The sequence below is a fragment of the Drosophila erecta genome, unplaced genomic scaffold (genome assembly GCF_003286155.1).
Source record: "Drosophila erecta strain 14021-0224.00,06,07 unplaced genomic scaffold, DereRS2 tig00000000-arrow-pilon, whole genome shotgun sequence".
In the NCBI taxonomy this organism is placed as follows: domain Eukaryota; kingdom Metazoa; phylum Arthropoda; class Insecta; order Diptera; family Drosophilidae; genus Drosophila; species Drosophila erecta.
In genome coordinates, this window is record NW_020825194.1 from 24,654,189 (window position 1) to 24,678,320 (window position 24,132).

General features: G+C 44.4%; 1 protein-coding gene across 7 annotated transcripts in view; it reads right to left on the minus strand.

Moving 5' to 3' along the window:
* LOC6553604 (diacylglycerol kinase eta) overlaps positions 1 to 23,470 on the minus strand; it is a 39,429-nt gene extending 15,959 nt beyond the window's left edge. For 4 of the 7 annotated variants that reach the window (XM_015154124.2, XM_026980281.1, XM_015154123.2 and 1 more), the window contains exons 1-3: positions 22,331 to 23,470; positions 18,970 to 19,083; positions 2,248 to 2,328 (exon numbers count right to left, since the gene is read on the minus strand). In XM_015154124.2, coding sequence (XP_015009610.1) covers positions 2,248 to 2,328; positions 18,970 to 19,083; positions 22,331 to 22,570 — 435 coding nt within the window. In that variant the 5' untranslated portion in view covers positions 22,571 to 23,470. Of the gene's footprint in view, positions 1 to 2,247; positions 2,329 to 15,883; positions 16,301 to 18,969; positions 19,084 to 22,330 lie in introns of those variants that run through there. The other 3 variants (XM_026980284.1, XM_015154125.2, XM_026980290.1) reach the window with 2 other exon arrangements.
* Between the last annotated feature and the right edge of the window lie 662 nt (positions 23,471 to 24,132).

Consider the following 24,132-nt stretch of genomic DNA (forward strand, 5'->3'; position numbering starts at 1 on the left):
CTGGGAACAGTAAAGGTTATGCGACTCTTATAAGTGATTAGGAAACAGACGTTGTTCACCAGCCAGTCGAACTGAAAGAAACGTGTTTCGTACTTACATCGACAGTTGGTTCCAGCCACAAAGCACTCTGCGTCGGGAATTGGCCCACAATGCGCTTACCACTTACTGCACAAAGGCCTAGTAAACCTTGCTGTCACTGTTTATTTGCAACCGCAAAGTTTCGAGGCACGTGGCCACAAGTAATATGTCGATTACGTGCCTAAGCAGCCCGCCAGTTGGAAAGACAGACATCTTGAACGAGATAAGCCTTTAACAGCTATTAAGGCTTAAAGGCGATGTCCTCGACTATTGGATACCTGTTACTCAGCTAGTGGAAGTGCGAAGTAGAAATTTCAAAACTGTTTCGCATTCGATGATTATGGGCAAGGATGGTATTAGACGGTTTGTGGCTAGTAAAGTGGTCGTGGCTATATTCCAAAACAAACTGTATTCTAATCTGAAGTCTCAAGGTTTTATAGTGACCGAGATCTCTGACGGAATTGGCTGGCTATACTGATCAAGAGTATATATTTTACAGTCTCAGAAACGCTTCACTTTGCCTGTTATACAATTTTCAACGAATCCAGTACACCCTTTTACTTAACCAGTAATTAACCGGTTATAAAAAGGGAATCGTAACATCTAAGGAGTCACGTAATTTCGGAAGCTTTTATATTATGCAAACTTTTTAACAGACTCTTAGGTAATGAATTCACCTTATCAACAACGAATTAAATAGTTAGGTTCAGAAAGTTGAGAATTTCTTTAAGTTTGTTGTTAGATACATTCTGTTTTTGTGATTATTTGTTTATAAATGTATATTCTAGGTAAGGCGGAACTCGAGATCCGGTATTAGTGTGTGCGGAACATCTTCTGTTTGCACTTTTGTGCATCAGGATTGATGGAAAACGTTTTATGGCGCTTTCACGGGAAATTGGTTTTTCCGCGAATGTGTTTTCCTACCCGTATTTTTATTGAATGTTCCGCTCATTGGCTTATTTGCTGATATATTTTCGTGACACTGACGATTGCAGCGAGTGCACGCTTTTGTTTGCGGTTTATGGTGTCGCTGACATTGTTGACAGGCACTCGCAGTATCCTGAGTGCATTGCTTTTGGCAGGACTCTCGACCTGTGGGCGGTCGTGGTACATAGCAAATTGAATTTGCTTTCTATTTGGCCAAACAAAGAAAAACCCGCTTCAGCCATTCCCTCGACAAAAAGTTTCGGTATTTAAACAAAGGGTTTGCATTGGCTCAAATCTCGTCTAGCTTCAAGAGGATCTACCATAGAATTGGGACTCCTCCCTTTTCCTTTTAGGTAACACCTTAAGCATACATTTGCTCAAGGGTGATTTCGAATCACGCCAAACGCCGTGGAAACTCAACTGGCAAAAGACAATAAAAACGATGATGGGTAGCGCCTTCGCTAATAACATTTTCGCAGGAGAGAAGCGGGAAAAGCTTTTGGCAATTTCCAGTGTTAGGGCTGCCTTACTCGCTCGGCTGGCAATTTTATTATTTATTTTATAAGAAAGTATAAGGAATGTGTATATGGGGATTTTTTTATTGGCGAGGCGCACGGAATTGAGCAACAAGCGGGGCTTTCCTGCAAACGTTCTAATTTCCCGCATCGAATGTTGCGCATTCGAGTATGAAGGGAAACCGAAAATTTACATATATCTGTAGGAGTATACATATTGGATTTCCAGCTGGCAGGAGGTCACCTACTTATGCTAATTCAGCAGACCGCCTTGAATGTTTACGATGGCTTCGATTTCCTTTGTTTTCCTCTTGACTTTTGCTTTGTTGCGCGCCCATTTCCCCTTTTTGCTATATAGATATAAAGTAATCCGGTGAGAGTCGGGTTCTTGGTTGACTTTTGTGTGTGTATGATACACCAGTCAGTTGCAAACAGGAACTTCTTGCTCCCAGTCTTTGGGAGAAGGCTTTCCGTTTCCTATTTACTCCGCCACAGCTCGAGCAAATGTTCTGGGGGTCTCCAAATGGCCAAATGGCCTCACATTGTTATCAAAAGTTGGTAAAATTAAAAGGCAGTTAAAAGGCAGTTAAACAGGAAACAGATGGCCAGCAGCCAAATCGGCGAACTAATTAGCGAAACACTGAGCCCAACAAAGTGCGAAACCTGAGCTTGAAGGGCAAACTTTCTACATTAGAATTTTATGGCCCTGCATTTAGTTACGACTTACCTGAAAACTATGATTTACGTTCTTGATGCCGCACTCGAAGTAACACAAGTCGGATAGGTCAATATCGTCGAAAACATCGCACTGCAAGGGAAATATTAAAGAAATGAATTAGAATCCAGTTCTTGGAGAGAATAATATGCAAATTGCAACCCTCTCCAGCCACATAATATTTTTTTAATTTTGTGGCAGAAATTCCTTTGCCGGCCTGCATCTTCCTTGGCCTTTCCAAGCAGCGGAATGAGTTGGCACTGAGCCAGGTCAGAGGAAAGAAAAAACAAATGTATATATGTATATGTATATGGTATATTTCGCCTTGTCTTTGGCCGTAATGGAATGTTTTAAGCTAGCCGGCGGCTATTTTGCTGTGGCTCAAACCCTCGACCGGCCTTCCGACTTGTCTGGCCCGCAGGTCCTTTAGGAAATTGAAATGTTTCACACACACAGGCCGGCAAATAAATGGATATTTACCAGCCAACAAAGGCCAGCCCAAAGACATAATATATAAATGCGACAATGGAGGGCATCGTGTCGATGCGAAGTGAAACCCGAAATCAAGGTGTCCTGCTCTGAAACCCAAGCCCACAAACATGAACAAAACCCAAACCCAATGCCAGTCCCAATCTCAAGTCCCACGACCATCGAAACGCCAAGGTTTGTGTTCTCAAGTAGTTTTTGAGCATGCCGAAAATTGGTTTTCTTTTGACTCGAGTGGCTCAGAAAGTTGGATTTTGTTTGCGCCCCAAGGTAGGCAAACATGTTTTATTATTTTTATATTTTGTTTTATTTGCCTCAATTCCCACAGCAATTAATATTTGATTACTGCTCTGTGCACCGTGCGCTGCGAACTTTAAGCGATCTAAAATCAATTTAATATTGCGCGATTTTCAACAATGTTCCTACATGTTCGCTCTTCTAAGACAGCCTTGGCATCATTTATTCATGTGGAGCAAACTCCCTTGGCTTTCAGGATTCGGCTTGGAGGAACCGCGAGCTCTTATTGAAGCCACCTTAAGTCCTATTATGACGCCCAAGTACTACAGCTTACAAAGCCAATAGCAGTACTGTCTCCGGTTCCACGAATTTCGAAGGGAGCCACCGCATTGATTCGCTGTCTTTCCGACGAAAGTACAGTGAGTACTGTGGTACAGTGGTACAGTGAGTAATTATAATAAGTTGTTTTGGCACATAATTGATTGAAAACACGGCCATCGCTCAAAGCCAAGTGGGTATGTGTGATGGAGCGGCTTAATCCGGCAGAGTGAGCATTACAATAATTAAACGTACACACAGGCAGTTTGAAGTCCCCACAGATACACTGGCGCACTCGGGAAATACGTGAGTTTGAGCCGCGTGGAAGGCACCAGAGGTTTTCGAGTACCCACACTTAAGGAATCCCCAGTCCTCGGTGGATTCAGCCTGCGAAGAGTGGGCCGAAATCGGTGGAAATCAGCGAGAAGTGCTTTCAAGTGCTTTTACCAGCCAACGTTTTTAACTTTAATTTGTGTTCGAGCCTCAGCCCACGTTCCCTACAAAATGGTGCTTCCCTCAGTTATGTGAAATGCCTGGCCTCCTTAATTCAATTAAGGCCCTCAAGAGAGTAGTCACAAAAAGTAGCTAATCACAGTTAAATTATGGCTGCTGCTGGTAATTTTTTCACGGACTTCAAAGCCGCAGTGCAAATCTGTGTATACCATAAAAGTAGCGCAAGCAAATAAAACTAATTTTCCTGAAGCGCCAACAACAAGACTAATATAATTATTTAACAGAAAATGACATGCAAAGAGTATTCCATGATTTATTTATTTTTATTTTATCGCTTTTCCTTGCTTCAGGCCGAGAACGCGCGTTTGTGAGAGTACTTGGGTTTTCCTGTTTTTCGCGCGTTTCCGCACTTGTTAAATTAAGTGAGCACAGACATTTTCCGCTCGAATGGATATCGCAAATCTTAAGCAGCATGGAAAAGCAGAAGCCCGCCGCAGATCTTATTAAAAAGGAGGCGAATAAATGTGTTTTGCTCGTGCTGTTGTGTTTGATTTATATTTTAATACACGGGCTGTACGTACGGGCTGTGAAAATCAATGAAATAATGCACCATTTTTGAGTTTGATTTATTTCGAAGGGTCTGAGGTCTGAGGCACATGACACGTTTGGGAATTGCCTTCTCGGAGATGCCACCCACTTCGGTTTGCCGCTTCCTCTGGGATCAATCACAGACACATTAAGGCAAATTGCTAATTTTCTGTGTTATCAGCTCCAGTCCCCAGGCATTAACCCAACTTTGATTGCATTATGCCGAGATTTCTGTCTGCCTCGAGAGCGAACGAAAAACGACCTCGAATAATCATTAATTTGCGCACTTTTGAGGGTCCAGGTCCTCCAACAGGATCCGCCACCTGGCGCACGAACTCACTTTCCCCTGGCCTTTTATTTATTTTATTTTATTTTTTGCTGCTGCGTACAGCTTGCAAAAAGTTTCGGCACCATTCATATCAATTTCTTTGCATTACTTCTGAGCCATTTCGACTGCTTCGTGGGCCCTCGCGTTTTCTGCAGGCCAAATCACTTAATGGGAAAACAGAGCTGGCAGTCATTAGAATTTAGTGTGCTCGAGTCGGAAAAGTGCTGAGTTGGGCGTTGGGACCCTAGGCCCACTAATTGAGCGCCATTCGGCAAGGGATTCTCTTTAAGAAAGTTCGAGCAAATCAAAGCAGTCTTATCAGTGCGGCAACTTAAAGAAAGCAATCCTGCTGGAACATCAATATCGGATTGATGCCTTTGCAGCGTCAACTTTCGCATCGCAAGCGACAAGAAGTTCCTGAAGACAAAGTTGTTCCTTTGAAATGTCACTTGGCAAACTTTTGTTCGCAGTTGCATTCCAACTATTTGCTGAGCATGCTGGCACACACAAACATTAAAGACTTTCGCCGCTGACTTTTCCTTAACTTGCTTTTTCAATCCTCTTATGTGAAGTATACTTTTGACACTGGTAGGAAAACAAAGCAGGCCAGGCCAATACAGCATGCAGAACATGGCCCTAATGGTGCAAACCAGTTTGGGTCTAATTATTATTAAATAGCTTGGCTGCCCGGGTACAAATTACGCTTGGTGGATTCCTCGGGGTTGGGGCTACGCAAATATTTCTGGGCGGGGTATCGGGTACTTCGTGGGCGTTGCGGGGCGTGGCGCGTAGGTGTCTGCGTGGGCGTGCCACGTTTCATTTGGCGTGTCAAAGTGGCGCAGCTTGAAATTTTGACATTTTAATGGCATAACTTACCCGCCACTCCCCCAGCAGCTCCAGTTTCTTCGACCAACCCCGAGCACTCCCTCCTAGTTATTAATGTGCCACAACATCCTCTGTCGCCCGCTGTGCCCCGCCAATCCTTGCTGAGAGCCACATTTAAATGCCGGCCAAGTATTTATGGCTCGCAAGATTCTGGTTCGTGCACAGAACAAAATGGTACCCCAGGTGGTCATATATTCTGAGACTAATTTGTTTTTAGGCATATAAGGAACTATATTTCTATTTGCACTACTTTTTCGTACCAATGTTGTCCCTTACCGTGAACATTTCAAATAATTTTAATAATTTTTCTCTGTGCATCATCCATTTCTATTGATTATTATTTTATGTTTCTAAATGCAGAAATACATTTCCCCCTGCAAAAGATGCCATTCTAATGGAGGGCAGGACACCACCCAACGCCCTGATTTCCGGCCAGGCTGAGCATCCTGGTCTTGCAATTACAGAGTTTGCTATTTAGCCTTCGCTGCTTAGCAGTATTGATTGTTCCTGGCCACTCAGCCACTCAGCCAGCATTATCCATCCTGGCAATTACATACTGGCATGTGACCCACTCCTTGCGAAATGAACATTTCACCCCTGCATGCGTTTTGGGGGAAGGAACAAAAGCCGCAATTAGAGCGATTTAGAATGGGCGAGGGCGAAGGAGGAGCATGGCCTACTTGGAGGCTCGGTGTAATTTGTCATGTCCCTGCTGCAGGATAACAACTGTGACCCGATTCGGGGCCAGAGGTCGGGGGGCTGACAATAATTGTGATTAATAGCGCTGGGCGTCAGCGAATATTTTTCAGGCCATTTCGATGCGGTGCGTGGCATTGAGAGCGAATGCAGTGACAGTATTAATGACAGGCACACACGTTAAGTATACGCCCCAATAACCCATTGTGACAACGTAATGCTGATGAATACATATATTTCAATAAAGGTTGGTGCGCGAATTGAGATTTATGGGATTATTCCAGCCGCAAGAGTGCCACGCGTCAGATAAACAAGCTTATTTTTGCCATTTTGCCGCTCTTGTCTATTGGATCCAGTTTTTACGCGCCATCATGTGCATAAAAATTCGCATTAATAATTATTAAGGGCAAACAAGTGCTGCTCAAGGATCTCATATGCATTTTGATTGCTTTCTGTTTGCATATGTTACAAAATAATGCATTTCAGAGGAAGTGCAGTGGCAGATGATTGAATTTAGTATGGCGGTCTGCTCTCAAGCGAACTTCCTTGATAGGTTGACACGAAGAAGGTTTTTTTTTAGGAATATGAGGGAATTGTAGTTATTTCGGCATATTTTAATTCATTTGGTACGGCCCAGTTCCGGCCAAATAAAAAATGTCTCAGCTTGCACAACCTTTATGGTTTCTGTTTAATTTTGCTTTCGGGGTTTCGGCTGATTTTATTAATGACATACGCATGTGTTATATATTTTCCTCTTGTGGACCATGTACAACTGAACGCTGAAACCGAGCCGCGGTGCCGTGATTTATGCAACATAATTTATGAGTCCCGTTTTATGCTAAAAAAAGGAAGTGGAAGAGCAATGTGGGAATTGAACATTTTTCTGCGCCGCGTGGTCTGGGTTTGGTCTGCAAATCGGCGGGAAACTCATATGACCTCGATTCGGGCTTGATAAAATGATATTTTCCGTTCCGAAAGAACACACCGACCGCTTTCAGCAGTTTGATAAAAACCGAAAACGTTTCCGTCCCAGAAAGGGCGGATGTCCAAATCCAACTGCCCGGCAACAGCTCCGGCGATTATCTGCCGGACTTTCCACAAAATTCGTGTCCTGGCCCGCAGTTTCGGCCTAATAAATGTGCATTAATTTGGACAAAAAGGTTAACTTTCGGTTGCTGGCCATGCCAAGATTGCACATTATAAATTAAACATTTATGACGGCAGTTTTTCCTTGTTGGCCTTAGTAAAACATGCACAGCCAGCAGGCAGTAAAAATAAAATGAACGGTGCCCGCACTCGAATAAATTATCTGCTAGACAAGTAAAAAGTTTTTCTGCCTTCCTACCACGAAGGAAAAGTTTAGTCAACATGCACTCCCAAAAACCCGAACATGTCTGCAACACCTAAATAAAACTCATCAAATCCCACTTACGATGAATGTGCATAACTTTTTTAATCGAATTAAAAACGAATGTAACTTTGCAGCACTGATACTAAATGAATTGCTTGCCGTAATTAGTATCTACAAAAACCGTGTCCACTTGCTTGGATGAAATTCCCTAACCTGTGTATGTGCACGAAACTTTTTACCTTTTTTCTCAGTGGCCAAAATAATAGTGACTTATGTTCCCTGGTTCATAACAAGCCGTTGAAGCAACTTTTTCAATAAACGATGGTGTTTGCGGAGCCAAAGACTCGGTCAACTTTGGACGACATGTACCATTAAAACCACTTAGACGGAAGGTATTCGAAAATTGTGCATAAAATGGGCGGTAAACAGACCCCAAATCGATCCAAAGCGAAAGGAGTAGCTAAAGAGCACGCACCTCCTTAATGCCACGTGAAGGATTTATTTTCGAGTGTAAATCCTCGCATAAATGTGGATGCCACGTAACCTGAGAGGCAGCCCATCAATTTGGGAATCACGCGCCCCCAGCAACTGCCAACACCTTTCTAGGCTGTGCCCCCAATCTCCCCCTATTCCCCACTTAATTTTTTGGTGCAGGGGGCTGCGGGTACCTGGATCAGCGAGGTGTTAATGATAACTTGCCCCATTACCTCATGTTTTGGTAACTTGTGCGGTGTGCGTGTGCAACTTTCGCTAAGCTCGGCTATCTTCTATTTTTACTTGTTGTTTACGGCAGCTTAAATCAGTTTTTCAATTGGTCTGTAAGGGCACCAAAAATAAAGTTAGTTATCAGTTGTCAATTTGTTATTGCGCAACCGAATAAACCAAGAGTCGTTTGTCGGATTTGTTCTTCCTGACGGGTTAAAAGTTGGACTGTGACTTAACTGACCCTAAGTTTGTAATAATCCAACGCTGATGTTGAGGGCAACTAAAATGAGCTTGTCAAATATTTGTCAAAGCACTCAACTACTTAAAACTAATTTAATTTGATTAAAACAATTTCTGCTGATAAAGTTACCTGAGCACAGTGGGTGCAACAAATGAAGCTCACTTAGTGCTAACAGAAAATTGATTGATTTACGGCAGCTCAATTGGAAATCGAGCCTGCAGAGCGCTCTTTTTTCGCCCAGCAACTAAATCGAATCAAGTATATTTCGTTTGCACTAAATGGCCATATAATTGACACATTACAGGGCACTAAACGAATTCCCACCTCCCCTTTCATCGAGCATCACCCCTGAATCATTTATTTCACAGCCTAGAAGGGCTTTTTGGGAGCGTTACCTACAGCAACGCTGGCCGGAAATTTTAGAAGGACATTGCCTTGCTGGGGAGCCAGTCAGACAAAGTCAGACAAAGGATTCCCACTCAATAAAAGGCAAGAAACAGCCTTTGTGTGCCCTATTTCTGGTATTACCTTTTGTCGGCGAACCTGTACCTGTCACTGTGGGTAGGTGGCCAGAAAGTGTCTTTGGGCCCAAAACTTTTTTCGCTAAGCATTTCAAAGTCGCACGAGTGCCCAACCGAAATGAGGGGTAAGAAAGCCGTTTCGACCTTTCCTTTTCGACCGTTGCCTTTGAGCCCGACGCCGTTTTGTGCCTTATTTAAAAGTTCGGGCTTGCTTTTGTTGCGTTTTTGAAAAGAAGTTTTGGAGATGAAACAAGCGAAATGTGTATACATTTTAATGATACATTAATAAAGCTCGACTGGCCATATCCAACCGATGTACTCGCACTTGTAAAGCCAGTTCTCAACGCATTGTCTGGCAATTTTCACAGGAATTTTTCGAGAACCTGCACCCTTTTCCGCCTCAGGGCGTGGCGTCAATTAAATATTCATGCGCCCCGTTAGTTGCTAGCCCTCAGGCTGCCGGCGGAGCATTTCCAAATGAATTAAATATGTAGGCGCCCATCCGGGTTGAGCCACGACAAAAGATGCGATCCGCTGGCCGTGATTGCTTTCCATTTAAAATGATTCTTATCTGCACTGAAGGAATTAATGCGCCACAATAAATTCGACCGCTCGCCAAAGACAATGACCAACTAACTTGGCCCGTGGCTCCTTTTGGCCAGTGAGCCGAGTCTGGAGCTGGGACCGTGATGGAGCTGTGCCAGGCTGCTGACCAGCTCGTGGCCATTAATCAAGGTGAAATGTCAATTTAGTGCCACATAACTCAAAATGAGATTGGCAATGCCAATGCCAGTCGTGTCGGTCCTTGTTGGGCAGCCCTAAAGGTGCTGTGGAAATGTTAATGATTTACCTTTCGCAGCCTTGAAAGTTGCACGAAGCCAAGGCGGAAGTTTCACATTTCGCCCACTGCAACGATTGTTTCTCGAAATCATGTTGCACTACACTCGCAAAATGGGAAATATAAATATTTATTTACACAGCCTTAAGTGTTGCAAGGAGCTATAATATATTTAAAGAATTTCAGGACCTACAAATGATTACTTATTATTTAGAATAGGCAGTTTCTGGACTTATGCGATGGATAAATGGCGATGTTAAGCAAGCCACAATTTTTATACCCGTTAGTCGCAGAGTAGAAGGGTATACTAGATTCGTTGAAAGTATGTAACAGCTAGAAATAAGCGTTTCTGACGATATACAGTATATAAATGCTTGATCTGTTGCTGATGCTGCCACGCCGACTCTAAGTAACGGGTATCTGATAGTCGAGGAACTCGTGCTCTCTTGTTTCCTTTTAATAATAGGCATTTCTAGAATCTCTCCAGTTAGACTTATGTATATTAAAGGTAGATTCCATTTCATGAGCGTGTCTTTGCGCTTTGGCTTCTGCTGTGCAACGCCAAGCTGAAAAACTGAGTTTCCCTGAATCCCAATAAAAGTGTATATTTTGAACCATTCACCGCCGTAGCTTGTAGTTTACTTCATGCAACACATTTCATTGCATAAGTTTTCCCAACAGCTTGCCCCATGCTCGCCTCTCGGTGGCCCAGAGTGTTGGCAACACCTCAGCACCGACGTCATAGCTTCGCTGGTGTCGCTGTCTCTGCGGTTGGTTGTTGCCACGTTTTGTAGTACATTTAGTACGCTTGTTAGCTTAATGCACCCTTGAGGCCGCCCCTCGAAGTCCCCCATTTTGGACACATCAGCCATGGCGTCCTCGGTCTTCTGGAAAGCTCTGAGGCGGCTCCTTACTCGCATGTATTTAAATAAACGCTTATACTAAGGAAGCTTGAGGCGCAGCCAAGCCCGCAGATTTTTCCAATGACGTACTGCGCAAAATTCATTAAATTTGAGGCAGCGGTTTGCGCGTGTGTTGTTGGGTTCAAGGTGGTTATATTTTCATCTGGCATTCGCTTATAACACCCAATTTCAGAGGCGGAGTGTCTGTGGGGCAATTATGCACTCGGAGCACTTGGTAATCGATTGATAATCCACAAAATAAACTCACCGTGCACGGAAATTCAGCAATATCAGCCCTGTAAGGCGACACCCAGGACTGTTTAAAGACGAAAAGACTGGGGAGTTGCCCACTTATATCTCGGAATAGGAAAACTTTTCCCCAACAAAGTTGATCCTTCGGGCTGCATACAAACAGGAGATTAGGCGACCTGAGGCATTTAACGAGTGAGCCGGGCGCAGATGTCGACGACATAAATGATGCCTAAGCTCGCAAAGCATTATGATGATTGGGTGGTGGTGCGGGAAAGGTCCTGGCTAGGACCAGAGGCCACGGCAATTGACCACTCACTTCCCCGCCTCGGATTAATATCGCTGCTGTCCCCCTGCGGGAGTGAGCTTTGTTGACGGGCCAACGTGTGGTATGCGTGATATTTCAATGGCCATTAAATTGGTTCGGGTATTGTTCGTATTTATGTGATGGCTATCGAATTAATTCGACAAGTCTTGCCTTTGACAGTGCTGATTTGTTTCATTCGCGCTTGAATTCATTTCGAGCTTTATTTGTATTAATTTCCGCCCTGCCCATAAATACAGCATCCTGCCGTTTGTGTCTGGAAGGAAAAACAGAGAAGGAAAAGCTGCCGAGCCATTCATGCACTCACAATGCAGCAACTCAACTCGACATCCATCGTGGATTTAGCACAAAAACCCACCTAAATAAATATGAAATTTAGATAATGCGAAACGAGCCAAGCGACAACCTTCAGTGTCAATGACGAGCACATCTTTGTCATCCTGCCGGCTCCCCTCGTCACGTAGCTCTGAATGACAAGAAAAATATAGAAATATACGTTGTGCGTACTGTACACATCCTTAGAGAGCGACACTCAAGGCTTTTATTCCGTTCACGTGCAACAAATGAACAAGTTCATTAAGTGCAGGATGTGGCGGGCGGGGAGACATAGGGGCTCCGTAGATGAGCCACTGCGCCACTACTGGGTCGATGGTTATGCAGTCATTAGAGTCCTTAGAGTCATTAGAGCCGCTACAATATGCAAAGTCAGTAGGCCCAGGCGACGCCACATGCGAGGGCAACATTTATGCTGATTAAACTAGCACCAACTGGCGGCAAATGGAAGCTGCGCGCAGGCACTGCGAGAAAAATCCACGAGATAGTGAAATGTACGAGTCACCAGACTGCAAGTCTTGTACTTAAATACTGATTTCAGACCTCTATGTGTCACATTACGCGAAATTCTAGCCATACATAGCCAAACATATTTCCCAGATTTACAAAATGTGATTAAATAACTTTTTGAAATTTCCCATACAAGTTTAGAACAACTGATGACGCTAGTATAACTTTCTTGTGTGTGAATGCGATGAAAATTACACATCCACGTCAACTGGGACTGACTCGAACAAAGGAAGGGACTGGAACTGAACTAAAACTGGGCCTGGTTCCTACAATCCCCCAGCTTCTGGAGCCGGAAGGCATCCTCCTCCGTCTCGTTGACATTTTTCATTTCGCTGTAGCTCGTCATTGGCGAACAGACAGCTTCTATGTTGGTAATGTTGCCTGTCAGGGCCACGGATATCAGGATATCCCGGCCAGCATCGCAGGAGTTGTTCCATTGAGAAGTGTTTCAAAACTAATAGCTTACTTAAAGATAACAGAGGGATACATTGACAAGCATTGCAAGGCAAATAAATAAGTTGTGATAATTTTAATAAAACGGATTTAGTATTGCAAATTCTTTTCTTCGTTAGTAGCAAATAGAATCATGGTTTTAAGCTTAATAAATACCAAATAAGAAGAATGCAAAAAGTTACTGGGACGAGGTAAATGTTTGTCTTCCACACACTTGCAAATGGAACGATTTGTACAACTCAAAATCACTTTAGTGGAATCAATTTAATTTATTGTGCCTTTGCATGCAAAATCTTCACTTGTTTATGCAGTTTGTCAAAACATCACATGTGGCTGCCTCCATTGTTTCACTTTCAGACCCATATCAGGCCATCGATTTTGGCCAAAAACCCGAAACAAATGTCGGCCTCTGTTGTTGGGGATTTTGGCACGTGACTGTGAGGAGGGGGCCATGTGTGACCTCATTGAGTTTGATTTGGTTGGGTGTACATAAATTGCCAACAAACCTTTTCGAAAACTAAGCCAGCAAATTATGCACTCGCAGCTGGTGCCTTCGAATCCTCGGGGGAGCTTCGTGGGAAATTTGCAAAGAGAGCATATGAAAAATGTGTCCTGCGATTTAGGCAGCTTTGGGTGCCTACTTGCAAAGGATTATGGTGAGTTTCTTTGCCATTTGAGTGAAATTGACGCAGACATCGCCTTAATTTGAACAATGCTAGAAATATACACACCTGGCTGGGCAGATAGTTATCCTCAGCATATGCATATGCATATTTCAAGACCCCTGTCAGCCACATTGCTCCTTGACCCTTGCAATGTGAAACTTTCGGCCCCGTTGAATGCAATATAGTTGACCTTTGGGGCTAATTTTAGAGACACACCGAATGGATTTCCAAGGCCGCTTTTCTGTTTATGAAAACTTAATCGCGCTCTTCCAAAATATAGCAAGGAAAACGAATGGCGGCAGACTATTTACCGTCGGAAAGGAAAGTGCCAGCAAATGGCTACTGACGTAACACGTGGCTTTGTGTGGCTGTACCTGAGTTTTTTACTTTCCTGCTGCCGTAAGATTCAATTGGATTTTATTTATTAATTGTTATTGCCACGATTGGAATTGATGGTGATTATTATTAAATTTTAATCCGAACAAAATGCCGCATGCATTTATAAACAACTTAATTTAGCGATGCACATTTCGATAATGAAATTGCGGTGATTGAATAATGTTAATAAAGCTCCACACAATATATTATTATTATTTACGCGACTACATTTGCTGATTGATTGCATGGCTTTTCATTTCCATTTACATATGTATTTCCCAGATATTCATGCATATTACAGTTATAAATATAGATAATTTGAATGCATACGATTAAATAAAATGAATAATGAAAGGAGATATTGCTGCTGATGTCACGCTCATCTCAAAGTCTTTTATTTCATCAACAGTCGTGTGCGATTCTGGTTTAATTAATCTCTTCCTAATGCTGCCTAACAACAAAATGCGAACATGATTTGCCAATTTAATGAGCTTAAGAGCCCCAGGAAAATTTGACCAATGCCAAACAGAACATGAAAGCTGCTAGCGTTGGTAATCCGAAGACCATATACCCTTGCAGTAAGTACGTTAATATTGGAGAACAAAAACAGCTGATGGCCCTGTGATTTCTTTTCTAATATTTTCAATTAATTTTCCATCTGCTCCTATGGCTCCTATGTGACAGAGTCCTGCGATTTTGATCAAATTCAACGCGACGGATGGACGGAACGGCGGACTTGGGCTTATATGGTCGCAATGCCTACTTCTTATTCTTCTGACTAAGCCGATATACCCTCTGCAAGGGTATCAAACAGTCCTTCATGCAGGAAAACAAACACAGCAAACACACCTGGACGCAGGACACTGAATACTGAATACCGAAAGGACACCCAAATGGCAAGGTGCTCATTGTCCACGGCAAACATTACATGCTTTGTTCGGAATGGAGCGGGCCTCCATGTAAATTTTTCAACACACTACCCATAATAAACATTTGCACACGGCCGCAGGACATCATGCTCCATGTAGGTGAGCCTGTGTGTATGTGGGACACGCACATGTCAGGACAAAAGTGCTGATAGCATTCGAGGCACGCAATCATTTGCCGCAGGCTAAGCTGCTGTACACGTATGTGCACACTTAAAAAATTAGGAGTAAACTAAATGCGCTGAAGAAAGTGAGCGAGGAATATACTTACATATATTTCCTGTACCTTACATCATGAAAGTGAAGTGAAATTCAAGACTAGTTACACACAGGAAAAGGTGTGACTACAACTTTCAGCTTGAGCATTCAAAGGTTATTCAAAGCAGACGGACCTTTACAAAACCCTTTTAGAATCGTGCTGGCCAGTTAAAAGACTCCTAGCACTATGCGTTTGGCAATAACTTTTTATTTAATAAGCCCAAATGCAGCAATAATAATTACCATCTAGAATGGCTTGTTGCAGTGAAGACGAATTTCGGCGAGTGCAGACGATAGCAGGACAATGTGCTCCAGGTAAGTCGAGCAGTCCATTATCGGGCACAGCTTACTCTTGTAGCGTTTTCATCACAACACACGAGCTCCAAGCCCTGGCCCTTTTAATTGGCGCCAGTCTTGCCGCTTGTGCCCTTTATAAATATGCACACAATTATCCCGGTGGAAATGTCACTTTGGCTGATTGTTTGGCAGCCTCATGTTGCCATTTAATACGCATATGCCCGCCGTATCCCACTACTGTGTGCCTAGGTAATTAGCCAGAAAGTGTCCCCTTTCCATTCCAGTTTGCCAGTGGGAGCTCAGCGAGAAGATGGCGGTTCTCAGCCAGCAGCGGCAGACTCAGACAAAGGGTCAGTGGTCTTAGCTGAATCGAATTGGTTGCGAGAGTGTGTGTTAACTGCTCGGAGTCAATTGGATATTTATCTTAGGGCGGAATTGCACAACTAGGAAGTGGGGGAGTACATCAACGTCTGTTTGGCTGAAGTTTAAATTAATGTCTAAGCCCCTATTTGGGGAGCTCAACTAGCGCACATTAATTAAACGAGTCAATTAAAAGTTTTGGCAGGCGCACAAATCTTTTTTCATATAAATATATTTGCTCCAGGATTAATGCGGGCGAAAGCCGACGGAAAGTTTGGTAAGCCCAGGACAAATCACTTGCCCCAAAGCGGCATTAAGACGAGAATGAAATGCAAATGGGCTTACCCCGAAAAACACGCAGAGTATTGATTTAGCGGTGACTTAGGCGTTTAGTTAACGGTTTTGGAACTGTTGCTTCTTCGGTTTTACGGCTGAAAGTTCTGCTGTTTCTTTGGCTCACACTCTACGAACTCACACACAAAACTTGAGGCAATGGCTTAAGGACACCTCCTCAACGCCGCCGCCTCGCGGACCAAAACAAAGTAAATATTTAATTGTTTGTCGAGCTTTGTTTTTTCTTACACCTATCGCGAGTAATTTGTTTAAGCAACTTTATCGATGTTGAGCTCGCCCGCGGTTAAATAATTAATTATTTGGCCTGGTAGGCTTCCTCTGGTCTGTCTGTCGATGCTGATGGCTCCGTGGACTTCGCTGTTTCGCTGAGTTGTGGCACATCGCTTCGTTGAGTTAAGACTGCGCTCAGGTCCTGCCAAACAGTCGCTTTTATTGGCCGCCCGCCGAAACTCACCACACACAGACATGCTGGCTGCCATGCGCCCGAAAGGATACAAGTATTTACAGGTGCGCTGGGGCTTGGGGGTGGAGGCTCTGGTGCCAAAGCTCTTTGGACACGGCAAATAATTTTGAGTGCCTTGAAAGTAATTTGGCGCATATGCTCACATAGTGCGAAATAGCAAACAAATTAGTGCTAAATTAGTTTTTGAACTATAAAATCGCTGGGTGCAACAACATGGACACAAAATATCTTATATTTCATTTGCATTGCGAATATTCAAGATATGGGAGCGATAGCAACCCTAAGCACAGAGCTTTTGCGCTCTCATTCGAGAGAAAGCTTTCGCGTTTCAAAACAAAACGCACACACATGCACACAGCATCCCCATCCTTTCTGCGAGCGAGCGCACATGGCCAAAAGCCGAGTACTACGACTTTACAACTGTGGTGAGTTGGCCAAAGTTGTTGTTCCGGCCGAGTCGCGTGCAGCAAAGTAAGCCGAAGTGAGCTTCGCTGGTGTGGGCCAAAATGAGGATAGCGGGGGTAAGGAGGGTAAGAAGGATTTAGGGCCCAAAGGAGCCGTCCAAGGAGAAGGCTGCGATGAAAACAATGCAAACAAAAATTTGCGCTTTTACGAGCAGCACAACCATCATCAACATGAACATCAGTCTCAGCGCGCCGTTCTTACATCCCGCAAATGCCTTTCATTTTCATTTTTTACCAGCCCGCCAAAGGCTTATCCTTTTTGTGCCTCAGCTTAGGACGAACTTAGGTATGGCCGCGTATTTGTCTGGCACGCGTAGTTTCCTCAGTCCTTGGCTGTTTTCCTGGGCTTTCCCGGTCCTTATCGCTGGCCCTTTTTATTGGAGTTTACTACGGCAACAAATTGGCCACCGTTTAAGCCACTTGGGCACAACATGGCGTATGCGTAATTATAATTGAAATTTCGTGCCTACGCCTAATGAGTTCGCAGGCACCTTTCGGCCAGCCGAAGAATGCGAGCCCGAAGAATGCCGGCCCGGTCCGATGTTAACCTTTTAATAAGGCAGCAGCTTAAGCTCTATTTATCGGGCATTAAACTGAATTTTTAATCAGAATAAATGCCGTCAGTCGGCAGGCACTAATGGGGCTAATCGCTTGGGCGAGCGCCGAGTCCATGGCAACCTGTCATTACATTACTGAATCCTTAATGTCACCAGGCAGGAGCTTCCGAGAGCCGCTGAAGAAGCCTGCGACTTGTTGCGTAACAAGTGTGCACTATAATGCTTTGCAACACAGGGCGGATACGCAATACGAAATGTTTTCTTAGCCCTTACATAAGGCAAAGCCTCTTCAGGCGCTGAAGAGGCTGCATCTTTCTGTGTGCTCCAAAGTTTATAAAATAATTGCATTACACGCTGCTAGCTAGATTGACGTCAATCGCAATCGCAATCGGATGAGATGCCAAGCAATTGCATCACAAGAACTTCGGATTAAATACTGAGTGGAGATGAATTCAGCTAAATGAGTTGAGTAATCAGTTTAGCACTCGCACTTCTGCTCCTGATTACACTCATTGAAGACCGAAACTTGAAACTGAATGCAGACCGGCCATAAATAATTGATTTACCTGGCAATTAGCTTCGTTAATATGATTAATGGCAGGGGCACGCCGCAATCGAGTTCAATTGACATTGACAGGCGGGGCGGTCCGATTTATTGAGACACTAAAAGCCACTGCATTCAGCCCGCAACCTTTGGCCCCAATATCGCCACCGAAAATGTAGCCGCATTGTGATTGTATTAGGTGGCACGACCCATGTAGCGCGGGCATTTTAAAAGCGTACTTTATTGATGAAAAGAACACTGCACGCAATAAACCAATTTATTGTCCGTCTCACCTGTCTGCTTTCCCCTTTAACCTTCAGCTCCTGCACCCCTCGCCTGCTCCATTCGACATTGTTTTGCCTTCTAGCTGCTCGGTAATTTCATTTGGTAATTATATCCTGCAATTTGCTGCAACGCAATTCGAGAGTGCAGAGCACAAGGACCGTGTCAGTTCGCTGGCAACAAATGTGAAGGGTCGGCTGAAAAAGGTTCTGACAAAGTGGGGCCATCCATCGCATCGGGCACTGCCGTCCAGCAGCGCCATTCAACGAAAAATGGCAAATTAAAGTACTCCTTTCTGAACCAGTCCAGCGAAAACCTTTCCATTGGTGGAGCACTTGCGCCCCAAGCTATTGACTTGTTTGTGATTTCATTTGTTGCGTTTCCTAAAATCTGGTTGGTTGCTTCACGAATTTTTTATTCCAAGCTATAGTTTTACTAGACACGGGCAACCTCTTGGTGTAAAATATGTTTAATTTTGCCCCAAGTTATTGACTTGTTTGTGATTTCATTTGTTGCGTTCCTAAAATCTGGTTGGTTGCTTCACCCGTTCATAACTTATAATAATCCATAGCCAATTTTTTACTCCAAGCTATAGTTTTACTAGACACGGGCAACCTCTTTTTTGATGCCCAAGAATAAAACCTCTTTTAATGCTAAATACTTTCTTGGAATTACTGCATCGAACTCAATTACCCATAGCTTTGATTTAATTACCAAGCGAATTAGCATTTGATATCGAATATAACCTGAGGCCAACTAGAACTCACCTTTTCATCCTTGGCGTAGAACAGCATATTCCGCTTGAGGCGAAAGTATCGACGCCGCCAGCGTTGAAAGGACCAAGTGTGCTTCAGCAGGAATCCCTCCTTGATGATGGCAGCCTGAAAAGAGTGCAGAACAAAGTGATTGCAGTTTCAGCTTGGCTGTGAAAATACCCAATCAGCCATGGATTCGCCAGGGGCAATTAGCAATTGATGAGCTGACACTGCACGGACCGAAGTCAATGGGTCGAGGATGATAATAATGAGGAGCGTGGCTTGTACCAGACGCAGATGGGAGTGGCGCTCAGAGCACAGGACACGCAGGACACTCCGGTCAGCAACTCCGAAGCTCTCTGCGGGACCCGTCACTTGCAATCTTCGACTGAGTGTCAACAAATAATTGACTGCAAAAGTGGGCACGTCGATATGGCCGGCAATCAATTGCGCAAACAAAGAGCAGCCGCACAGCCTTTGGCGCTATTCACACATATTTGCGAGCTATAAAAGTGTAAATAAGCGGGGCGCAATGGCGACAGAAGTGACAATAATCTGGGCCAATTATACGGCCAGTAAATTCTTGATTCGGTCGGTTCCTCCGACTTGGAGTAGCAGGGTCACAGAAATCGATCCCATTGCAGCTCGCTGGGTGCACTGTATTGCAATCCGTTTGATTTTTGAGCGGGCCATATCCGCCTACACTTGCGACAAGAGGAAGTTCAGCGCCAAATAATAATGGAAAAATCCACGGACACTGCAACCAATCGAGTTGCAGCAATCCATTTGCTTTCTGTTTGTACAGCAAATGGCAGTGGGAAGCGGAAATGTTTACTTAGCCAAGGAACTGAAAGCTTGCTTGAGGATTTACGTGACTTTAAGCGATTCATGAGTAAAAAAGGCACAGCAAGTAGGGATTCTTTAAAGTAGGCCGTTGACCTCCCCATGGAGATGAAAAATTGAATTAAATTGATAATGCTCGGCGCACAGGCCAGGCCCAACTGTAACTAAAATCAAAGCAGGGGGCTATCATGCCAGGATAAATCATCGTCAATCAATCATGTGGCACGGCCATGAGGCCATGAGCCAATCGCTGACACATCAAGTATACGCCAAAGTGGCCAAGGATAAAGCCCGCAAAGCCAGAGTCCATCAACCAGCCGACAACAGACAGCGCGACGATGATAAGCAAGCTTGAAATTTTCGTTAGCCGGGTATTGATTTTGATTTAACGCCACCTGCCCCAAGCTGCTCCCTCTTCTCCCCCACCTTCGCTGAGGTAAAAAAGATACAAGATAAATAAAAAGCCGGTCCGCAGATATGAGTATGACTTGCTGTTGTTGCTCAGTCAGCCAGGCCACGTAAACATAACGTAAGATTTCCCAGCCATGACTTTTACTTCCATTTCTGTGCCCTTATTCTATCACCTGGCAAATACATTAGGCGTAGGTATTAGGCAATCCGCTCCTAGCCATTTCGCTCAGACTTTTAAGCTTTTCAATTCGAGCAATCAGCCTTAAATTAAGGAAATTAGATTCAGAGCTTCGGGTTCCTTTGGCGGCTCACGTGAGGCGCAAAACCGTTGGCCAATTGTCTGAGTAAATAGTCGTAAATAATTCAGCCTTTATTTAATAAGCCCGGGCGAGAAAAGAAGTCAGACTCAAGGATATTGCGGCAACAGCCCACTCAGGAAAATCCACAGAATGAGGCAGAGGTAAAGAGTTGGCAAGACTTCTGTCTTTGTTTACACAGTAGGCTTTCTTAACGCTGCATTTAAATGGCTGAAAAGCACTACAATCGCTGGCACATTTCTGTAGCCCGGGCTGTTAAAATTAAATACATTTTACAAACTTTGCAAAGCCTTTGTGCTTTTACAACTGAAATTGTATAAAAATGCGTACATGTATTTAAAGTCTCAAAGCCCGTTCGAGTTCAGTTAGTGCTGCCAGCTTTCGAGCCCGTTCCTAGTCGCTTGCCCCGCACTGTGCCCCAACTGCTGAGGCTCTTCCTATTGTCTTATTGTCGCCGCCTTCGGGCTGGCAGCACGCTAGCCAAAACGCTCTCATCAAGCCCTGCACTAAGCCGCTTTGTTCAGCGCTCGCTTATTGTTTTGCGGTTTGACATGTGTAAGCCCCACACCAGGCGACCCAACGGGCCACATGTGGGTTCATGGGGCCACGCCCCTCTCCACACGGGAGCACTTGAATGTTGCTTGTCTGTCACAATCAGGCAAATGTGTTTCTGTGTTTTGGCCAGCGCCCGAGTGCTATAAATCACAAATAAGCAATGCTTCGCTTAAAGCGTAAATTGCAGTTGGCCAAGCGAGTGGGCGAGGCGGTGGCCGAAACTCGAGCGGGAGGCCATCGGGAGCTGGATAAAAATACAATAGGTTTGCAAAGGCCAAAGTTGGGCGGAAGGGTCGGCGCAGCGATGCGTATAATTAACATCAAATGGCCAGCAACCCGGGAACATTGTTCATACGACGCGGTGTACCGGCGGGCAGGGGCAAGCTTGGTCGGCGGTACAAAGTGTCAACAAACCATAGAGAACTTAATTGAAGCTTTTCTCGGGCTTCGCGGAGTCTTGGGGCTTGCCTTTCTTTAGCTTTTCCATCATTTTGATTCTTTTATTTGCGAGACCTGGCCGCCGGGCAACTATGGCAACGTTTAATTAAAATACGCTCGGTCCTTCTTTTTTTGAGCCACCGCGAGTCGCAAGTGGATACAATTCTTTTTCATTTCGGGCGACATGGACAGCGTCGGATTACATTTTAATAATGCACTTAAATGGCGATTGAAATGGGCGCCCGCTTAGCTAGCGAAGCAATCTGCAAATGGGGGTCTCCCTGACCCCTGACCCCTGACCTATGCAGCAGCGACGCTAAAATATTTCACCGACTTCTCGAACTGCGCCTCTGACCTTTGGCACTGCTGTAGCTCACCGAGGTACTTGAAACATAAACTCTCGACACACGCAACTCGCATATAAAGCGGGCACCCCGTCCGCTGCTTGCCCCTTTGCATGCAACTTCCGCTCCAGAAACTTTGGCGAGGACGCTCCGGTGCACCACCATGGTGGGTCCCGTGACAAAGCCGCAGGACTCCTGGCCACGCAGAAAAATGCAGTCATTTCTGCTGTGCAATTTTTGTTTATACAATTTGTTAAATAGTCATATCATAAACAGATCGATACTTGGGATTGTTTTTTGCAACTGGTGGGAGCACGGTGCAGTCCAAATCCTGACTACTATAACAAGTTCAGATGCAATTAGTTTCGGCCAAGCTACACATGTATTGCAGAATGTCCTAAAAGCCTAAACGAAATCCCTTGTATCCCCAAAACAGTATGAGTACGACCAGGTCTTGGAACTTACCAGGTTATTGGTGCACTTGGTGGACATGCGGCGCTGGAAGAGGCGCACCGGCTCGGTTTCGATTTCCGACTCCGATTCGGACTCGTCGCCATCGTGGCTGATGGAGATGATCGGGATGATGGGCACCGGGGAGATGCTACCGGAACTACAGGCACTGCTTCTTCCGCTGCTCGGACTGCTCCTGCGGGAGCCACGAGGGCTTCGCTGCACGTGGAGGGTGTCCAGTTTTAAGTGGGCCATTGTCGGGATGTGGGACTGCTTTGCATATCCGGGACACAATCGGGCTGTCACGTTGCAAGGACACGCAGCACTCAGCGGCGAACAAAGCGAGGGATTCCAGCGTTGCGTAGCCGACGTGTAGCCGCAGGTGGCTGTCCCATTTGCAGCTCGCCCTGTTTATGTAAAAGGACTCCCAGGTCCCCGCTTTGGACACACCCCCTGACAACGGCAAATGGGCTTACACCCTACGATTTTTGGTGAAAAGGACTGCTTTTTCTAGTCCTTTGGCATTTGAAAGCGGTCAGAGTGCCTTTGTTCAGATTACTATAATTGCACGAGCGTTCGAAGAGCACACATTCAACATCAATGTAATAAATTTTAGCAAAAATATTTGCACATCAACACACATGTGTATACTGTTCAATTTAAATATATGTACGTGTATATATGTATATATTTGATTAGGCCACACTAACTAATTTGCAATGGGAAAAAGTACGCCACATCCAGAGTATCTAAGTGCCTAGCATAAATTTCCGAATACCGCGCACTCACAGTTCACATTTAAACTCACATTCAGGATTACACTAACGATAATTGAAATTGCGTTTTTGTCCTTAATTATACGCCACTTCCTGCTGCTCCCCTCCCAATTCTATATGTATAAAATTCTACACTAGCTCGCCGCCTCGAGTTATTGTTTCAGTACTTCGTGTCTATTTTTATGTCCTGCTCGGGCTCCACAGCTCCACAGCTCTACAGCTCCTTCTGCTCCCCGCCGAAGTTTGCTCGGAACTGAGACTGGAACCGAGCCTGAATCTGAGTCTCAATCAGAAAGCGAAACTGCCGGAGCCGCGCGGCGAACTGAACGAGACCGCAACCCTCACTGTTCGCTGCCAGCTGCCGTGGCCCAAAGCGGAGTGGGCCTGGTCCAAACCAAAGGAAAGGCAGCAGGCTGGCGCCCAGGGTTGCCAGGTGGCGGATAAAAATGCTGGAATCCTAAAACCTGTTTTAGGACAAGGAAGGGATCAGTAATGGAAGTAAGCAGGTGACTAAACTAAAAGTTATTTTATGCTTGGTAGAGGTAACAGTAAAAGAAGTAATTAAGTGACTAAATGAAATTTATTACTAAAAACCCTTGGAGGGCGATTCCAAGTTCACGTGTATTTTCACTATCAAATGATATATTAGAGCTATGATTTAGAAAAATATATTGGTTATTCAAATATTTGTTTATAAGTAAAAAATTGAATAAAGGTTAGAAGAAACGGTAGAGTTGGTTATCGGCTATCAGATACCCGTTACTCAGCTTTTGAACCTGATTAGAATTTATAAGCTCGGAAAACCTTCCTTCTACCAGTTACATGCTTTTCAACGAACATAGTATACCTTTTTACTCTACGAGTATCAAGTTTAATTAAGAAATACTTTCCAGTAATAATATATTAACGTATTCACATCAATTTTGTGTCATATTCGATTTACCTTTTCTTGTATTGTGTGGAGTTTCGACAGCGTTGGCAACCCTATCCAACTGAGCTGGCACGCAACGAAAATAAGAATATTCATTATCCTTGCCAACA